Source organism: Larimichthys crocea, chromosome XIII (assembly GCF_000972845.2).
Source record: "Larimichthys crocea isolate SSNF chromosome XIII, L_crocea_2.0, whole genome shotgun sequence".
In the NCBI taxonomy this organism is placed as follows: domain Eukaryota; kingdom Metazoa; phylum Chordata; class Actinopteri; family Sciaenidae; genus Larimichthys; species Larimichthys crocea.
The window spans coordinates 20849485-20866640 of NC_040023.1; the positions used below are offsets into that span (position 1 = coordinate 20849485).

General features: G+C 38.1%; 1 protein-coding gene across 2 annotated transcripts in view; it reads left to right on the plus strand.

Moving 5' to 3' along the window:
• cdkal1 (CDK5 regulatory subunit associated protein 1-like 1) overlaps window positions 1–17156 on the plus strand; it is a 211727-nt gene that overhangs the window by 117176 nt on the left and 77395 nt on the right. For both annotated transcript variants that reach the window (XM_010732365.3, XM_027286342.1), the window contains exons 9-10: window positions 2451–2617; window positions 11278–11423. In XM_010732365.3, coding sequence (XP_010730667.1) covers window positions 2451–2617; window positions 11278–11423 — 313 coding nt within the window. The remainder of the gene's footprint in view (window positions 1–2450; window positions 2618–11277; window positions 11424–17156) is intronic.

The window sequence follows — 17156 nt, forward strand, 5'->3', positions numbered from 1 at the left end:
TTTTTTTTTTCAGTAATTTTGACAGGCCTGATACACCGTCACCTGCACACATACCAGAAACCAGAGGAAGCAGCTGGGTAGTGTGTATGAGGACAGATAGAGACAGGGACCGAGCTAGCATTTCCTGATGAAACGGCTACCTTTTCTGTATCTTTGGCCAACAATAACACTACTGGGGCATGTGATGCAAAATGGACGGAAAAGCAGGCCAAAGGGACAAATTACTGGACAGGTTATTGAGTTTATCTGGAGATCTATGTATGACTGTGGCCTTGAGTAAACACCTGAGCCTTTTCCAAAGGATAGCCCAGTTCAAAACATAATTAACACAGGAATCACAAGAGGTATTTAACAGCAGACAATACACAAGCTTACTCGCTTGGCAGCATTATCTGTCTGGAATTACAGGAATGTTGTTTTGGAAGGAACCAATTTACCTCCTAGGCCAATTTAATGCAGGTCTGGACCTGTATTAAGAGACCACTTGGCCACTATTATTCTGGGAAAGCGCTGTGGTGTCAAAAGTGATGCTGCTGGTGTCATTGGTGTAGAAATATATTCACTCCTGGGATGCACATGATGCAGGCAAGGGTTAGACCTTGGCAGAGGGTTTGGTTTTATTCAACCCAAACAAGCTGACATTAGCTACCCTGGGAATTTGCAGTATTTGAAAAAATAGTACATGAACCATGGTATTAATGTTGCTAAACAGTGACACTCTTTCATTATAAATCAGTGTTAGCAGATGATAAGATATATCTGCATTGAGCTTGACTTCCACGTCTTCCAGTTAAGCTTTTTCTTGCCAACAGTAGTAGCTCCATGCTAAAACTAAGTCATATGAATTGAATGAGTTAATACATGAAGAACATTGAATGAACTAGTCTATTACTGAGTATTGAACCAAGGTAAATTTTCTGGTGATTAATTGCATACTGAAGCAAATGAATGTCTCACTGAATGCATTCTTGTGTTGTGTGTTAGCCTTTAGGTCTGATCACGTGTGATTGATGGATGTTTTTGATGGTGTTTTCAGACGTGGCTAGCTCCAGAAATCATTAGTGCATCTTAATGTCAATGATGATGAGCTTTGGAAACTCTTTCACTCTGGACAATTATACTGTCATCTTTAATCTGTCTGGCCTATGGATGCCTTTAAACACACAGTTTTACTCTCTCTTACACATACACACACAAACTGTCCAATTAGCCCCACACCATGTTTACTCACTGAATGGTCACATGCATCTTTCTGTCTGTATCTACACAGCTAATGATAATGATGGTTGTGTAGTTGTCTGTGTGTTTGTGTGTGTCTGTGTACTTGAGCCGGTGCCCCTGCAATTGCAAATGTATTTTAGTGTGCCTGCATGATACGATATGTCTTAACACATAGCTTAAGCAGACACTCAACCATTTCTTAGACCTACAGCCAAATGACAGTTAGATCATTAAGCTCTAGCAGTGAGCGTTGCTCTAATTTAGCATGAAGCCGGTAGATTGCCCCCTCTTGCTGTATGTGACCTTCACATTCCTGGGAAGCATGCTTAAAAGACTGGTATTTTTAATACTTGTCAGTGACTGTCATGAGCTGGGTTCTGCCAAAGCCTTGGAGCATTTAGGCAATGACAACAAGAGAGGTGATGAAATAATACTTTAGGGAAGCTGCTGTAATGGTGGGGAAGCATACTGTGGATGTATGTGGAATGTTTTTAAAGAGTCTTCTAAAAATAGCTGAAACATAAAATGTGGGTTCATTGTCCTTGAACTGATTTTTCAGAAACATTCAAGTAATTGTAAAACATGCTTAAAATGTAGTTTTGCCATGAAGTTTAATGGATAATATTTTGATCAGTTCTAAAATGAACTGTAGTTGGGTAAGTGAAGCTTACATATTGTAGGAATGATGTGATCCTCTTTTCTTGAGTTAAACAATACAAGCCTTGATATAGTGAACTGGACTTTTGATCAGGAGAAGTCTGGCTCAGACTGTCCCGAAGAGATGAGATAAAAGCATGAATAACTTGAATCATTAATAAAGGATAAAACTATCACCCCATTTTGTAAATATGTGATGACTGAAAACTGGATTGTCTAACCCTGTTAATTTAAACCACTAATACAGAGGTCTGAATCAGATACCTTCCCCAAATTTTAGTCTACAGGTTTCTTTCATGTTTTCACAGTTTTAATTGCTAAAACCTAGAACTACCCAGTGTTTCTTGAAAACAATTTACTTCTGCTGTCTGCCACCAGAAACATTGAATGCATCTATAAGTCCAGTTGGATGAGCCATACTTCAGCATATCAGAACATTTATAATACTAGGCAGTATTTCTTTTAAAAAGCAACAGTGCAATAATATGAGAATACTACATAACAAATTAAATAGTAATAAATATTTGGTTAACATGTTTAATTCTTGTTTTTGTGTGTGTATCTCTTTCCAGAGGGAGTATGTGAGATCTGGTTGACCAGTGAGGACACAGGGGCCTATGGTAGAGACATAGGGACAGACCTGCCCACATTGCTGTGGAGACTGGTGGAGGAGATTCCTGAAGGGGCCATGCTGAGGCTGGGGATGACCAACCCACCATATATCCTGGAACACTTGGAGGTATGAACAGCACACAGCCACCTATTTCACCCAGAACTTAAAGAGCATATGACATCACTGATAAATAAAACTTAAGACGTTCCTCTAAACCATTTTGTTTTCTAATCCTATTTTGTCCCTATTGTCTCTTCTGCTGTCCCTTTATACAGTAAATAATATTGCTTTGCCTAGATTTAATAAACTAAATGCCTTTGTGTTTTGCTTACCAAGCATTTTAGCTGCAGCGCTCACAGTCCATTCATTAGTGCAGTTCATTCTCTTCTCTCCCTAATGAGTCAATTAAGGACCATTGTGTCCTCTTTAGCAACCTCATTTTATCAGTCATTATTGTCTTCCTAATGGAACAATGGACATTGTTATCCGCTCTCACTCTCTCTCTCTCATTCTCTTTCTACCTTTACGTGTTAGGCATGCATTATCTATCATTCATAACATATTATAACATGCAGGCATATCCAGTCTCTGGTTTCATTTGTCCAAATTTGAATGAATGTAGTAGGAGGCCTAAGAAACATGAACATGTTTCTGTTTTGTGGTCAGTCTGGTTTGTAACAACTCCATTGTTGTCAAAATCAATATAATCCAGACAGCAGGAGGCAACTAGGGGTTTCTCCCTGTGGTTGCCCCATTTGTCACTATGAATATTGTGGAATTACTGTATGTATGTGGTGTATGTGTCTGATGAAGACAATAGAGTCTTTTAGATAGGTATTATAGTATATAGAATAGTAGTATATAGTATGCAGTACCATGAGCAGCTACTCTCAAAAGGTAGACGTTTTTGGTAGTCTGGAAAGAAAAAGTGAAAGACGGAGTCAAACTGAAACTGATCTTTCTGTAACTGTATAATGCTAATTTTGTGTAATACTATGGTTGAGCAGTAAGGTGTATTGCACTACACTGACGAGTCGACATTATTGTGAGCAAATTCTACATGGATTGAATGTTTGTCAGTCAACCTGCATCATGTGGAATCAGTGGTAGAAACCATATATTTGTATAGTACAGGAGAGAAAAAGTAATGGAGAAAGGAAGGACGTATAAAGTTGAAATAGGGTGATGGTAACCTAGAAAACAAAACAGAAGAGTTTTTTTTTTAAAGGAAAAAAAGCCAGTGAAGTTCTCAACAGATATACTTTTGAATCAAACAATCAAGTCTGGAGATCATAGATGAATAAAATGAGGGCAGAAATGAAAAAAATGGGGATGACGGCCCGGGGATAGAGATGAGGGGTATGGAGGAGTGGGAAAATGCTGTGGGAAGCAGCAATGGAGGTTGTAATTAACCAGGGGTTAATGGAGGTGGCTAATTGTCCCCCACATGTATAGGTAGGCTTTCTGCTTGGCTACATTACAATTAAAAAACCACCCTCCTAATGATAGGGAATAACAATTAACTGATAATTAGAAATATACTAGGACGACACACTAGTTCGGTCTGTGTGTGTGTGTGTATGTTAAGAATCATTTCATATGCTACTGGCCCTTTCATTGTTAATGCCCATGCATTGAATTGAATTATATCTTTTTTGCTTTAATTCCTCAGTCAATTAACCTACATAAGAAAAGATAAGAGTGCTCTTCTTTAACTTATCATTGTCTTTTGTTGCTCCTGTCCCCTATTTACCCTTTATTCTCACTCCTCTTTTCTCCTCTCCCCTGCCAGCTGCTGTTCAGACCCCCCTTTTGTTTTTTTCTTTTTCTAGTCCTACTTATAAACTTTCTACATACTGAGTTTCCTTCTCGCTCTGCCTTGACTTTAAGTCATTTAGTTTCTTCCTCTTTGAACCCGTTTTTTTCCTACTGGTTCTTTCTTTCCTATAAGTCTTTATATTCTTCTTGTCAGTTTTTCAATTTTTTTCATCTTTCACCACCTTTAAACTCTTGTTTTTCTCCTCCTAATTAGTTTTCCTTCACCTTTTCTTCAGTCTCTTTTTCTCCAGTTCCTGTCATGATGGTGGTAATCACAGCAATAACAGCGGCGTGATGATGATTATGAAGGCCAAATCTGCAGAGTGGATTCATCCTTTATCTTAAGTAAAGGGCAAATTATAACCCAACATCTTTTCTTTTGAAGAATACCAACACTCCTTTTATACTGAAAGGCTTTGATTGAAGCTGAAAAGGCCAAGTTACCTCTCCACTTCCCCCTAAAAGATCACTCTCTCTCTCTCTCTGTCTCTGTCTCTCTCTGTCTCTGTCTCTCTCTCTCTCTCTCTCTCTCTCTCTCTCTCTGTCTCTCTTAGCTATTCACTCAGATCAACACTGCTTCTGTTACACAAGAGCACACAGTTTCTCTCTATGTGCAGCTTGTTTTCTTTGCTTTTTTTTTTCCCTGACAGATATAGACAGCTTCATAGCACCATTTGCTGATTGGAGCAGTTAAAGGCCCAATTGCCTCTCTTGGGCCACTTGTCTCTGACATTTTAGTTGATTGCATTGTGTCATCAGTGGACATCTTAACATGAGTTCTTCCAAGTAAAAATGTGTTTAACAATGCTACTCTTTTCTTCTTCATATTGCTTTTCTCTTTAAGACATAAAGCCGTACTAGATTCATGTAGACTATATTTTTAAACTATATTTTTAATCTACCCATCTATCTTTCAGTTCATCTGTCCATCCACCTGATTGTCAATAAATTGTAAACAGTAGGCCATCTGATCGTGTGTGTGTGTGTGTGTGTGTGTGTGTGTGTGTGTGTGTGTGTGTGTGTGTGTGTGTGTGTGTGTATACACAGTACTGCTACATACATAACAATATACATTCATTCACCCAGTATAATTAATTTCTAAAATATGTCTCCTCTTGACTCAGCTTGCACTCTCTGGGTGTATCCCATGCATATACCTATGCACGTGCTTGTCCCAGCCTGAGTATGGGATTGAATCTAGCATGCAAGCAGACCCAGTAAATGAGGTGTGAAAGTAGCCTCCTCATATGTTGCAATCAGTCAGGCTGAGATGAATGAAATAGCAGTTGTCCATTAAACATCCTCCGCAGAGCTTATTTCAGTTTGACTAGAGATATATGAGGTATACCATCCACGCTCTTTCCACAGTTAGCTCTGTGAAACAGTGCCAGAGAAACAAATGTCCTTCTGTCCTTGGTTCTCCTTAGCTGTTTTTTATTTATCTGCAAAGAAACTGTAAAGCAAACTCAAAATACTTTTCAGAAACATTAAATTAAAATGGATTTTTCCAATCTCCTCAAATATATCCATCTAAAATCACAATAATAAAAAGGGGTCAAGTTCGTTGTTCTCTGGTGGCAAATGTTGGGTTTTTGACCTTGAGGACTTTTAACCAATTATAAAAGTGAATAAATTCTACCTACGTGACATGGGACTAGACAAAATCATTTTTTTTGTTTCTGTTTCCGACAACATTTATTTATTCATTTATTTTTCATTATTATTAAATGAAAGATTTGTGATTCAGTTTGTTGGAGCCGCACTGGGCCTTGGGAACGTTGACAAACTACCAAATACATGTAATAAAGTGAAAAATTTCATCTTCTTCTTCTGCATAGGCTGATTTTTCATACCCAGGACAGAAGCATTCACGCATATCAATGCACACACACACGGAAACATACCCACACACATCTCTCACCTTCACACTCAGATGTGCACATGAGCACAGCTGTATGGGCACACACTTAGACACACCCTCTCAGACCATTTTCATTTTAATGAAGCCTTTGGGAGCCTCTTCACATTAGAGGCCTAATGTAGCATTGTGTGAGGGACCCGGCACCTAATGAATGCCCACAGTAAAGCTATTCTGATGTGCTTCTAAATGATGAGTCCTGACTTACTGCAGTGAATTATGTGTTCTGAATTATTGCCATGAATTGAGTTCTGAAAGATAGAAATTTAAATGTCGGCTGTCCATTTAACTGACTCTTATTGTGCCTTTTGTTGTGGTTTTGAAGGGCCAAAATAATTTGTTAATCTTATCTGTAGCTGCAGCAACCGTATTTATCCATAATATGGTTTCATGAATTTTTGTTGCCTTGTTTCACTGTTTAAATTGCTGAAAAAGCTTTGATACAGTCAATATAATCAGGAAACAAGATGGAAAAGGCCAGAATGCTGAACAAGATAGTATTAGTCTCATCTTTTTCCAGCTCGCAACAGTCAGATGATACACAAAGTTCACTACAGCGTGACATTCAAAGCTACACATGCACTTAATTTTTCCTTTTTCTGTGCAATACATAGATTTTTTTTTCTGTACTGTGTGGGGTGCTGCGGGCTCAGTATAACCTCCAGGGAAAATCAAGTGCAGCCTGAAGTGTTTGAAATGTTTAATACCATTGGGAGCTCAATTCCTCTATCTGCTGCTGAATACAGTTCCCACCGACTGTGTGTTTGTGTGTGCCAGTGCACGCACATGGGAGACCTGACTTATTATCCTGGGAACAGCTTGTAGAATCTTTTTCTCTACAGACTCCCCTGGGTGAACCGCGTTAATACTCTGTTATGTGTGGGTTTGTGTATATGTCTGTGAGTGAATGTGAATTAGATGCTACTTATTCTGGGTTTCTTTCAGAACGTTCACTTGAACCAGACTGTAACCCTTTTTCTCTGTGTGTTGGCAGTCTGGGGATTCCAGCTCTGTTTGTGTGTGTTTTAATAATACAATCACCAGTTGATCTGTATCCCATACTATATACATTTATAATGAAGTATGTGCACTGCTTTACTAGTTAGTGTGAGTGTATTTTTATTTAAAGTAATACAAATTGATGTGTGATTGACATCTGTCATTAGAAATCACAGGGAAAGTATTTTTTCCCCAGTCATTATTTACTACTTTACTTACTTACTTACTTAATCTTGTCATTTCCAGTTCGGTCTACTATTACTCATTTATTTATTTATCTATTTTTTNCTATTTTTTTCAATCAACTTCTTTCATTTTATAAGACTTTTGTTTTATAGAGTTTTATAAAGCCACTTTTCCCATGTATAGCTTTCTTAAATGATAAGTAATATATCATTGTGCACCAATTGCAATTTTTATGGCTGAATCCAAAGTTGTCTGATTTCTATAATTGTCAGTACACACAACATTTTGTGTGTGTGTCTGTGACATGACTGGCCATGGCCAATCAAGCTGAAGACTAATGTGAGCATTAAACAAAAAAGATGAAGCCAGACACATGCGAACAATTACAAATGACTTCTGATTTCTCCTCTTTACATATGTGTTCATCATAATATATGAGGCCCAATTTACAGGATAAACTCAAAGTAAATGCTGCTTGTTGAGGTTCTGTTGAATTTCAAATCAAGCAAAGTGAGATGCCCTTTTTCCTTATTTGTCTGCATCCCTCAGTATGATGACCCTGCTTAATAACTTATCTGCTGTATTTAACAGCACAAACAAAGATGGCTTGATCCAAACTAATCAGCAGTTACCCCCCGATCAGTTTCTGCAACCTCTTTAAGGACAATAGGCTAGAAACATTTTTTATTATTATTTAATTATTTTATTAACCGTAAACATGAGTACAAGTGGGAGGTGAAACTCATATTTTGTGCTCTGAATACTTAGGGGAATGATAGGGTACTGATGAGCAGGAAGGGCAGTAAACAGAAGAGAGGGCAACAGATAAAATCCTCATGCAGAAAATTCCAAACAAATTTAGATCACTAAGCTTAGAATGAGCTCGCAAACCACCTTTCATCTACTCGCTCTCTCTCCTTTCCATATATGATCTTTTCTGTTGTATCTGATTTGAGGGGGTAGATATGAGATCCTTTGAGCTAAGCCAGTTAAGATAGATCCTTTCTGGTTCATATCTGTATCTGAGCTGATCAGCAAAAGATGAAAGGATTGTGTTTCTGTTTGTGTGAATGAGAGCAATAGGCCCGGTAGGGGGATGGAGAAAGTGGTGCAGAAACAATATTATGCTCCTTTAAACACTGTCAAGACTGATTTAAAAAAAAAAAAAAAAAAAAANTTAAAAAAAAAAAAAAAAAAAAAAAAAAAAAATCATTTGCGCACATTCTTGATTGGTTTGTTTAAGCTTGTTGAAATCTGCTTTGAGCTGGATAGCGAAGGCATTAAAGCAGCACTTTAATTTTTGCCACCGGGCACTGCTGAGCCATATCTTCCTCATCACAGCATCGTTTTCTCTTCAGACTCACTAAACTGTCTGTCAGCAGCAGTCAAACACTGAAAAGGCCCCAACTCCACAGGGATTGGTAACAAAAGAGATTCATATCAGTGTACTGTATAATCATTGGAGGATGTGACGCACCCTGTCAGATAGACGCACACACATGATAAATGGCTTGTGTGAATGAAAAGTCCTCCCCTTATAGATTAATCCCCAGTTGCCACCAGCAATGCCCTGCTACTCAAGCTAGCATGCCATCTGTTGAGACCCCATTCACCCTTGCAACACACATTCATGTATGCATGTAAACTGTGGGCTCTGTTGCGGTCACTAAGAGTTTATCATTTTCAGTGAATCTAATGAGACTGGAGCACCATATAAGATACATAACATTACACACTGTACCATGGTATGTACTAAACAAGGCAGGGCAAAATAGTCTTTCCAATGAAGCACATATCAAAATGCACGTACAGGTACATACAGTACATACAGTCTGAGTATGAGTGTGGCCATATCTCGATGTACCTATTATTACATGCACATCATTATTTAGACCTTACTCATGTCAGACATCAATGTGTGTGTGTGTGTGTGTGTGTGTGTGTGTGTGTGTGTGTGTGTGTGTGTGTGTAACCACACAAAGCATTACCCTTTGAAGCACATTTTTACGTAACACAATAGATAGTTTTAGTGATAGTGTTTCAAAGTTTTTTTGTTGATTTTCTGATTAACTACTGACTTAGAATGATGGGTACTTTGGATATGGTCCTCTCGATGGTTCTGTGGTTGTAGATTCTATAAAAGATGTCATATCAAAAGTACACTTTATAAAGCATGTACATGTGAAAAGTAGAACATAATTATCAGAGGAGTAACTTGCAAGAACTTTGAAATAACACATGAGCACATAATCAATCTCCTATTCTTTTCCCTCTGAAAGCATTTAGAAACACATATGAATTCAGGTTCCTTCACATGTTTTTCACTCACTCTCTCACATACACACACATGTAGAGAGCTGATTTCTGTCACCAATCAAGCTCCATTTTCCAACCAAATTAATTCTTTCTAATTTGGAGCTCCCAGTGGTCAACCCCCTGTGGTGTGCTACAACTGAGCTGTGTTTGTGTGTGTGTGCGCATGCACACGTTTTTTTGTCTGTGTATGAAGGAGGGAATATTCTACAATAGATCTTAATTGAGAAGATGGACTGCAATCAGCATATTCTTGTAGGAAATCATTAAATCATTTCTTCCACCCCTCTCTTTTCGTCTTTCTTCTTCTTGTGGTGATTAGCATGGTAATGATAGCATCCTGATTATGTCCATCAGAAAAAATTGACATCTGTGGTCTCTACAGTTCTTTGACTGTGGAAATGAAAGTAAGAATGAAAAAAATAATAATTCCAGTTCTCCTAATTAATGTGGTGAGTGTCACTCTAGCAATTGTTCTCGGTAAAAGTGTAAAAGCTAATACACTTCCTACTGAAAGTCCTCTTTAATCACTGCTTTCAGTTATATGAAATTATATTGAAGGTTTATAACCATGGTTTTATGATTTTGTAAGAAAAAATATATTTTTTAATTTATATAATACAATTTATGGTGTTTAACAGATCAGTGTTTTTATTCTTCATCTCAAAACACATGTCCTGAATTGCACTAAAGATCACAGTCAGAGTGTACACCAGTGCTAATAATACCTTTGCCAATCCTGATACTATTACATCCACTTCAGCTAGAGTGAAACAGGATTGGGGCTATTCTGTAAGCGAGTGCCTTAGATATTTTTATGTCTGTCTTTATGTCGTTGATGAGAGCAATGGGAGCAAGGTTGGGTCTTTGTTAGGATTTAAGAGTGAAATTGTACCTGTATGATTGTTTGCTGGAAGTCTGCTGTTTTGTTTCATTTGTCATTTGGTTATGGAGTGGTGCTCTAATGGACTAAAAGTGTTTTATCGAACTCAGCAGGGAAGCCATCAGGTCCTAGTGCTTCATTATTACGCAAAAGATTGAGTGCAGTGGAAAGTTGTTCTTATGTCATTAATGAATAAAGTATGTTGGTTTGTTCTTTGTGGATTCTTCAGTAAAAGCTCTTGACTTTTTAGACATAAAGAACACCTACTGGCGCAGCCCTGACTCTGTGACTTTAGATCTAGCAGGTACCCGATTATTTCTCTGGGCTGCTTTTCTTTTCTTTTTCCAAAATAGAAAGAGAAATTGAAAATAAAAGAAAGAGGCAGTCTATTGTACAAGGTCTGTGCAGAAACGGGGAGGAATGTTAATGGACACCCCCAAATGACCCCCCATTGATTTGTGTATAAATGTAAACTTAACAATAGGAAAGTGCCTTTTTATCTGTTCGCACTCATTTTAAGCAGACAAACAGCAGTTCAGGCTCAGACGGACATAACATGCAGACACCACATTGCCTCTACGTACATATGAAATATCTAACCCTTTATTTCTGTTTTTTTTTGTTTCTCCATCTCTCTTTTTTCTTGTTCTCTTCTCTGTGTCTCATTAGGAAATGGCTAAGATATTAAATCATCCACGTGTCTATGCCTTCCTTCATGTTCCTGTGCAGTCTGCCTCAGACAGCGTCCTGATGGACATGAAGAGAGAGTACTGCATCGACGACTTTAAAAGAGTGGTGGACTTTCTCAAAGAGAGGTAAGACAGGGTGTAGAATACCGATGGACTGGATATTGTATGTTAGTGCCCTGATGACACCAGCATAACTGTAATGTGTTTTCTCACTTCTTTTAATAAGTCTACCTTTTGTGAATAACCTTGAAAAATGACAAATTGCTAGGCCAAGCTCCCTGCTTGGATGAACACAGTGCACTGGTCTGAATAGGACCACTTGTGTCAGCTGTGTGTTCGAGTGGTAGACTGTATTTGTCCCTATATTTCCACTGTCCTCTGTGATGTCACTCTGACATACTAAAAAGCTTTTTCCAAACTTTGAAAGCATCCTTCCCTCCCCATCTCTTTTAAAATGCAGGTTTTTGAATGATGCCAGTGATATATTTTGTAAATCTCTCACTTTTATTGCAGTGCTTCACTCTTTCTGTCAGTTTCCATTCATCGGGGCATGAAGGTTAAAGGTTAAAACATTTCAAACGTGGGATTAATTGACATGTACCAGGAGAACTGACTGCATCAGTGTTTCGGCCTTGATTCCTGACTTCATATTCAGGCTATGTTGTTCCAAAATACACGCTGAGAAACATGGATTTTAAAGCTAAACATGTGCATTCCTGATCTGAATGAAATATAAAAAATGAAATGACCTCTGACATAGCACAGAACATAAGAAATGATGCAAGCTTAATCTTTTACTGCATGAAAGATAATCTGTCATGGTATTTGAGCATGATTAATTATGGCAATGCACATCAGGGATGGTGCACAGATATAGAATTTATGCTATGATAATACACTATGAAGGGATTCATATTAAAGTTTTGAGTCACATTTCTGCTATTATTTCGTGATTCAAAAGAGACGTGTTTACATATGTAATGGTATATTTAAGCATGTAGCTGTTGCCAGATGATACTGTATTATTTTTAAGTATGCCCTTTTTATGGTATGCCATGGTATGCCTAAACACATGTTTAAAGATTAGAACAGTACAGTATAAGGTATGTCTGCCTCATTTGATATACTGTATGTGAGATATTTACAGTAACAGGGAGGGAGACAGTAAAAAATCCTACTTGCTTAAGAAACAAAGTCAAATCACATCGACAGACATGGATTCACCCCCATTGATATCCAGATAATCATAAGAACATACCTTATTCAGCACATGATGGTTATCTCCCCTGTATAAATTCTAGATATTAATATCTTGTTCACCATGTCTTTTGATGTTGCATATTTAAGTCATTTTGTTAATGCTGAGTTTGCTCTCAGCAGATGACATCCATGTAGAGCAGCAATCAATAGACTTCATGTAAATTCTCATGTAGGTCAACAGTCAAACCGTAGGCTTAAAAATAAAATGTAAATCTGGGTGAACAAGACTTTTATTTAGGTCACTGTAGAGCTACCTATATTTGAAGCTTTATGTGTTTAACTGTATGTACATTAAATATATGTACTCGCCACATGCCACCTGACACACTGTACTCACTCACTTTCTCTCTTTCTGTCACATCACCTCTCCCTTGACACACATCCATTCTTCCTTACCCCTCCATTTATTTTCCCCTCTGGCACTATGTTGAAACCCAACCAACCTGATCACACGTCATTAGTCTGAAGTCCTGTTCTCTTTTGTTTTTGACGTAATGCTTTTGTTAGTCATTTGTAAGTCTACGTTTTCTGCCAAACCCTAATATGGTTGTTCAAAAGTGCCACTTGTGTAATTGTAAAACATGAATCACCTGACTCCTGTCTCATAGTGAAGGAATTGGTGTTGCAACATTGTTTCTCATAATATTTTCTTATCCAGAAACACTTCTCATGAAGATTCTTTGTTTTGTTGTTCAGTGTTTGTGTTGTGTTACTTCTGGTTCCACCATCTCTCTTAAATGACTCTACTGTTCTTCAAAAATGACTTCTTTTTGAAGAATATGGTAATGATAAATACTTTTGAACTTGTTATATGTAGCATGTTAACATTTTTTTTAATCCTTTCTTTCATACAGTGGTTTCTTGTCTTTTTCTTAGTCACTTCTGTTTTTAGTATCTTGGCACTTGTCTTTCTCCTCGCTGCTTCTGTCATCTTTTTCTAGTCTGTTTTTCATTTTCTGTCCTTTGTTTTCTTCTGTGTGCAAGTAGGTCCATAACTCGAAACTTGAACCTTGCCTGTCTCCCTTCCTCTCAGCACTCAACTCTACTTTTGAGCATTAAAGGCTTCTGATTATGTGCACTGTGCGGTCATTTCTTCAACCAGAGTTGAAGGCCTCACCATTTCTTTAAGTCTTCCCTTTCAGGTTCCCTCTGAAGGGGCCTTGAGTTGAGAAATGATACTGCTGTGTTTGCTTTAACACAGAGTCAGATGCTTATCTCTGTGTGTGTGTGTGCGAACACGTACTGCCTTGCTTTTTAAGCAGTGGTTTAGCCTAGACATCTCTATCCACGTCTTTTTGGGGGGATTTTTGTGTGTTCAGTAGACTTTTAAACAGTGGCACTGATCTGGCCAAAATGTTAACACACTGTGGTAAATGGTCATGGTAGACACAAAAAGATCACACATACATACACACACACACACACACACACACACACACACACACACACATAAACACGCCACACGCATGGTATCACATCATAAGATCCTGTTTACATAAACTGTCTGGCTACCCTTTTGTGTGCGTCTTTGTATATGTTTGTGTGCGTGTAGTTACTCATTTTCTGGCCACTGTTACTTAAACACACACGGGTGATGTTGGTTGTGTGAAATCAATCCCAGTACGCATTCAGTGGTCTGACCCATTTGGCTGCAGCAGTAAAAGCTGGGGTGCAGGTCAGGGTATGGGAGAGAGGCCAGGACTTCGGACAAGCCAAAAAACACCCACTTTATGTGTGTGAGCGAGAGAAGGAGTAAGCTTGTATGTGGAAAACATAAACACAGTCTTGTTGTAACAAGTACAAGTCTCTTTGATTACAGTTAAACCCAACCTTTCCAGGGACTTGCATGATTCAATGCAGTATTAACAACATAATAATTGTTAATTAAAAATAATTGCATCCTTTGCTGACTTTCTCTTGATTGATAATGATGTAAATGACTCACAGATTTTTTTTTTATATGTCCAGTGATTTGTCTCCTTCACTGAAACTTTTCTTGTTGCCTTGGCCACACACCATGCGCTGTCTCTCTCTCTCTGTCTCTGTCTCTGTCTCTCTCTGTCTCTGTCTCTCTCTCTCTCTCTCTCTCTCTCTCTCTCTCTCTCTNNCTCTCTCTCTCTCTCTCTCTCTCTCCCTCTCTCTCTCTCTCTCTCTCCCCCTCTCTCTCCCTCTCTGTCTCTGTCTCTCTCTCTCCCTCTCTGTCTCTGTCTCTCTCTCTCTCTCTCTCTCTGTGGGTCAAAACGTGTTTTTACTGATCCATTCTACTTTTCTCAGTAGTGCACTCATGTACGAACAACACAAGGTGAAAGGCAAAGCCCTGTGTATGTGTGTCAGACTTACAGGTGACTGTTAATGTATAGATTCCCACAGTTAGTCCTTTGTTGAGCCATATAAAGGTCACCTCAAAGAATGTGACAGACAGGAACCTTGTGCAGGTATGTATGAGGTCAGAGATTATCTGACTGACACCCACAGCAGAAGACAAATGTATTTCTCTTTACAAACAGCTTAATGCCACCAACACTGCAGAGGTCGTGAGGGGTCAAATGCCTCTGGCCTTCCTTATCAAAACCAGCACACTTATATACATGCAGACAGACATCAGACCTCCCTCCTTGAAATCCTTCATGGCTGAGGATCTTGAACTCTCTGTTATGAACTTGAGGTTTGAAAACTCTTGTCTTGTGTATTAAATGACATCAACCACTGCTGAGAGACAGTCACATGGTCATAAAAAGGTTTGGTAGCCCTATTGAACTATTCCTGAAGCTGGAAGAAAAAAACAAATCAGGGCAATATGGAAACTGAAAGAAAATATAAATAGTATCATCAGATCAAGATCAGAAAACTATTGGTTGACTCTGAACTCTTGACAAACACTAACTTTAAATGCCTGTGAAATTTAAAATGCCTTTCATAAGTAGGAGTACAGTGAGACAGAAGCCCCTGCTGCTGCTCAGTAGGTGATCTGTGGTGGTTTATGACCAGTGATACTCTACACTTCAGTCTTTCAGAGGAAAATGTAGTATATTTTGTCACAAACTAAGAACCATGAAGCAGTAAATATTACCATCACAGAAATCTCTTTAAAAAAAAGCTACAAATGTTTCAACTTAAACAAGTGAAACAGATTACAGCATAGAACAAGACCATTGTCTTCTGTAGAACAATGCTGCAAGTTTCCAGCAGTGAAAATAAAAACAAATCACAAGTTGCACAAATTAACTATATGTTTGCAATTTCCCCAGAAACACTGCACTCTGGGGAGAAGAGAAAAAAAAAGTTAATTTTTCACACTGATGACCATACGACAGCTTATTCAAACAGTTTGATTTGTTCCACACTTAAACATGTATTGAGTTTAAAGGTCTCTTGAAGGTTGAATGCGCAAATCACCTGTCACTGGAAGCTCATGCACACTTATCAAACGTAATAGCAAATCAGGGTTTCTCTGACCCTTACTGAAACATGTGTAGATGGTGTAAGAAAATCAATTCTGTGTTTTGTTTAAGATTGTGTTCATTATGAAATTTGATACTGTTGATGTGCTGGGGAACACCACTGAAACACAAAATGCTGGTGGAATGATCGATTAAGTTAAACTCAGGCACATCACATGTTGGAAAATTATTGACTTTGGGTATACCAAGTGTAGTCATTCTTTCACTTCAGATTTTTCATTCTTATGTGCCAAGTTTATGACATTATTTTAGTTATATAGATATAATTCCATTGTTCTCTGCTTTAATATTTAGTGTAATTCCCACTGCCAAGTTTTGGTACACAGAGCTTTTCCACTAAATTAACCCATATCCTCAGAGAAAAATTGCATTAAATATACTTTGAATGACTTAACTAATTTTTTTTCAAGTTGTTATAACTAAATTGTTTTCTGCCGTGCATAATTCAAACAATCAGTAGAATAATTATTTCATTAAAATGGTTAATTTGTCCTCAACTGCCAACACAGCCCATATTTTTTTACACCCTTTTCTCTCTGCTTCGATCAATTAAAATCACATAATGAAGTACAGTCTTTATGTAATGACATATGGAGAAAATCCTGTTATGGCGGAATAAAGCTGTTAAAGAGTGAACGTGGTCAGAGGATTTTCCACAGTTGTTTCATAGTTTGCCGTAATATCTGGGCTGATTTCTCCACAACTACTCGAGAGGATTAACTGTCTTTGATTCGCAGGGGCCAAAGATGAAGAGCCTGGAAAAGAATAGTTATGCGTCTGTGGGTTTGGGATTGGTTGTGTATGTGTGCAGAGAAGCAGAATCTGGCAGTATTAATGTTGAACTTTAGGGTTAGTTGGGTTGTGCAGAAATGAGGGGGGTGTAAGCATGTGTAATCATGTTTCCAGAAAGGGGATAGGGGAGGGTTGGCCATTGAGTTGCCCTCTGTGGTTTCCCTTAGGGTGGCTGGTTGGTTTCCCTGGAGGTTCTCTGTTCCTGACCTCTGAAAACCCTTTCAATCACAGTACATAGGTCCTTCTTTCAAGGAAACACTTTTATTCACACACAAGAAGGAAAGCAACAATGATGTTTTCAGGCCAAAACTAGAGAGAAAAATATCACTATTATTATTATTATTAT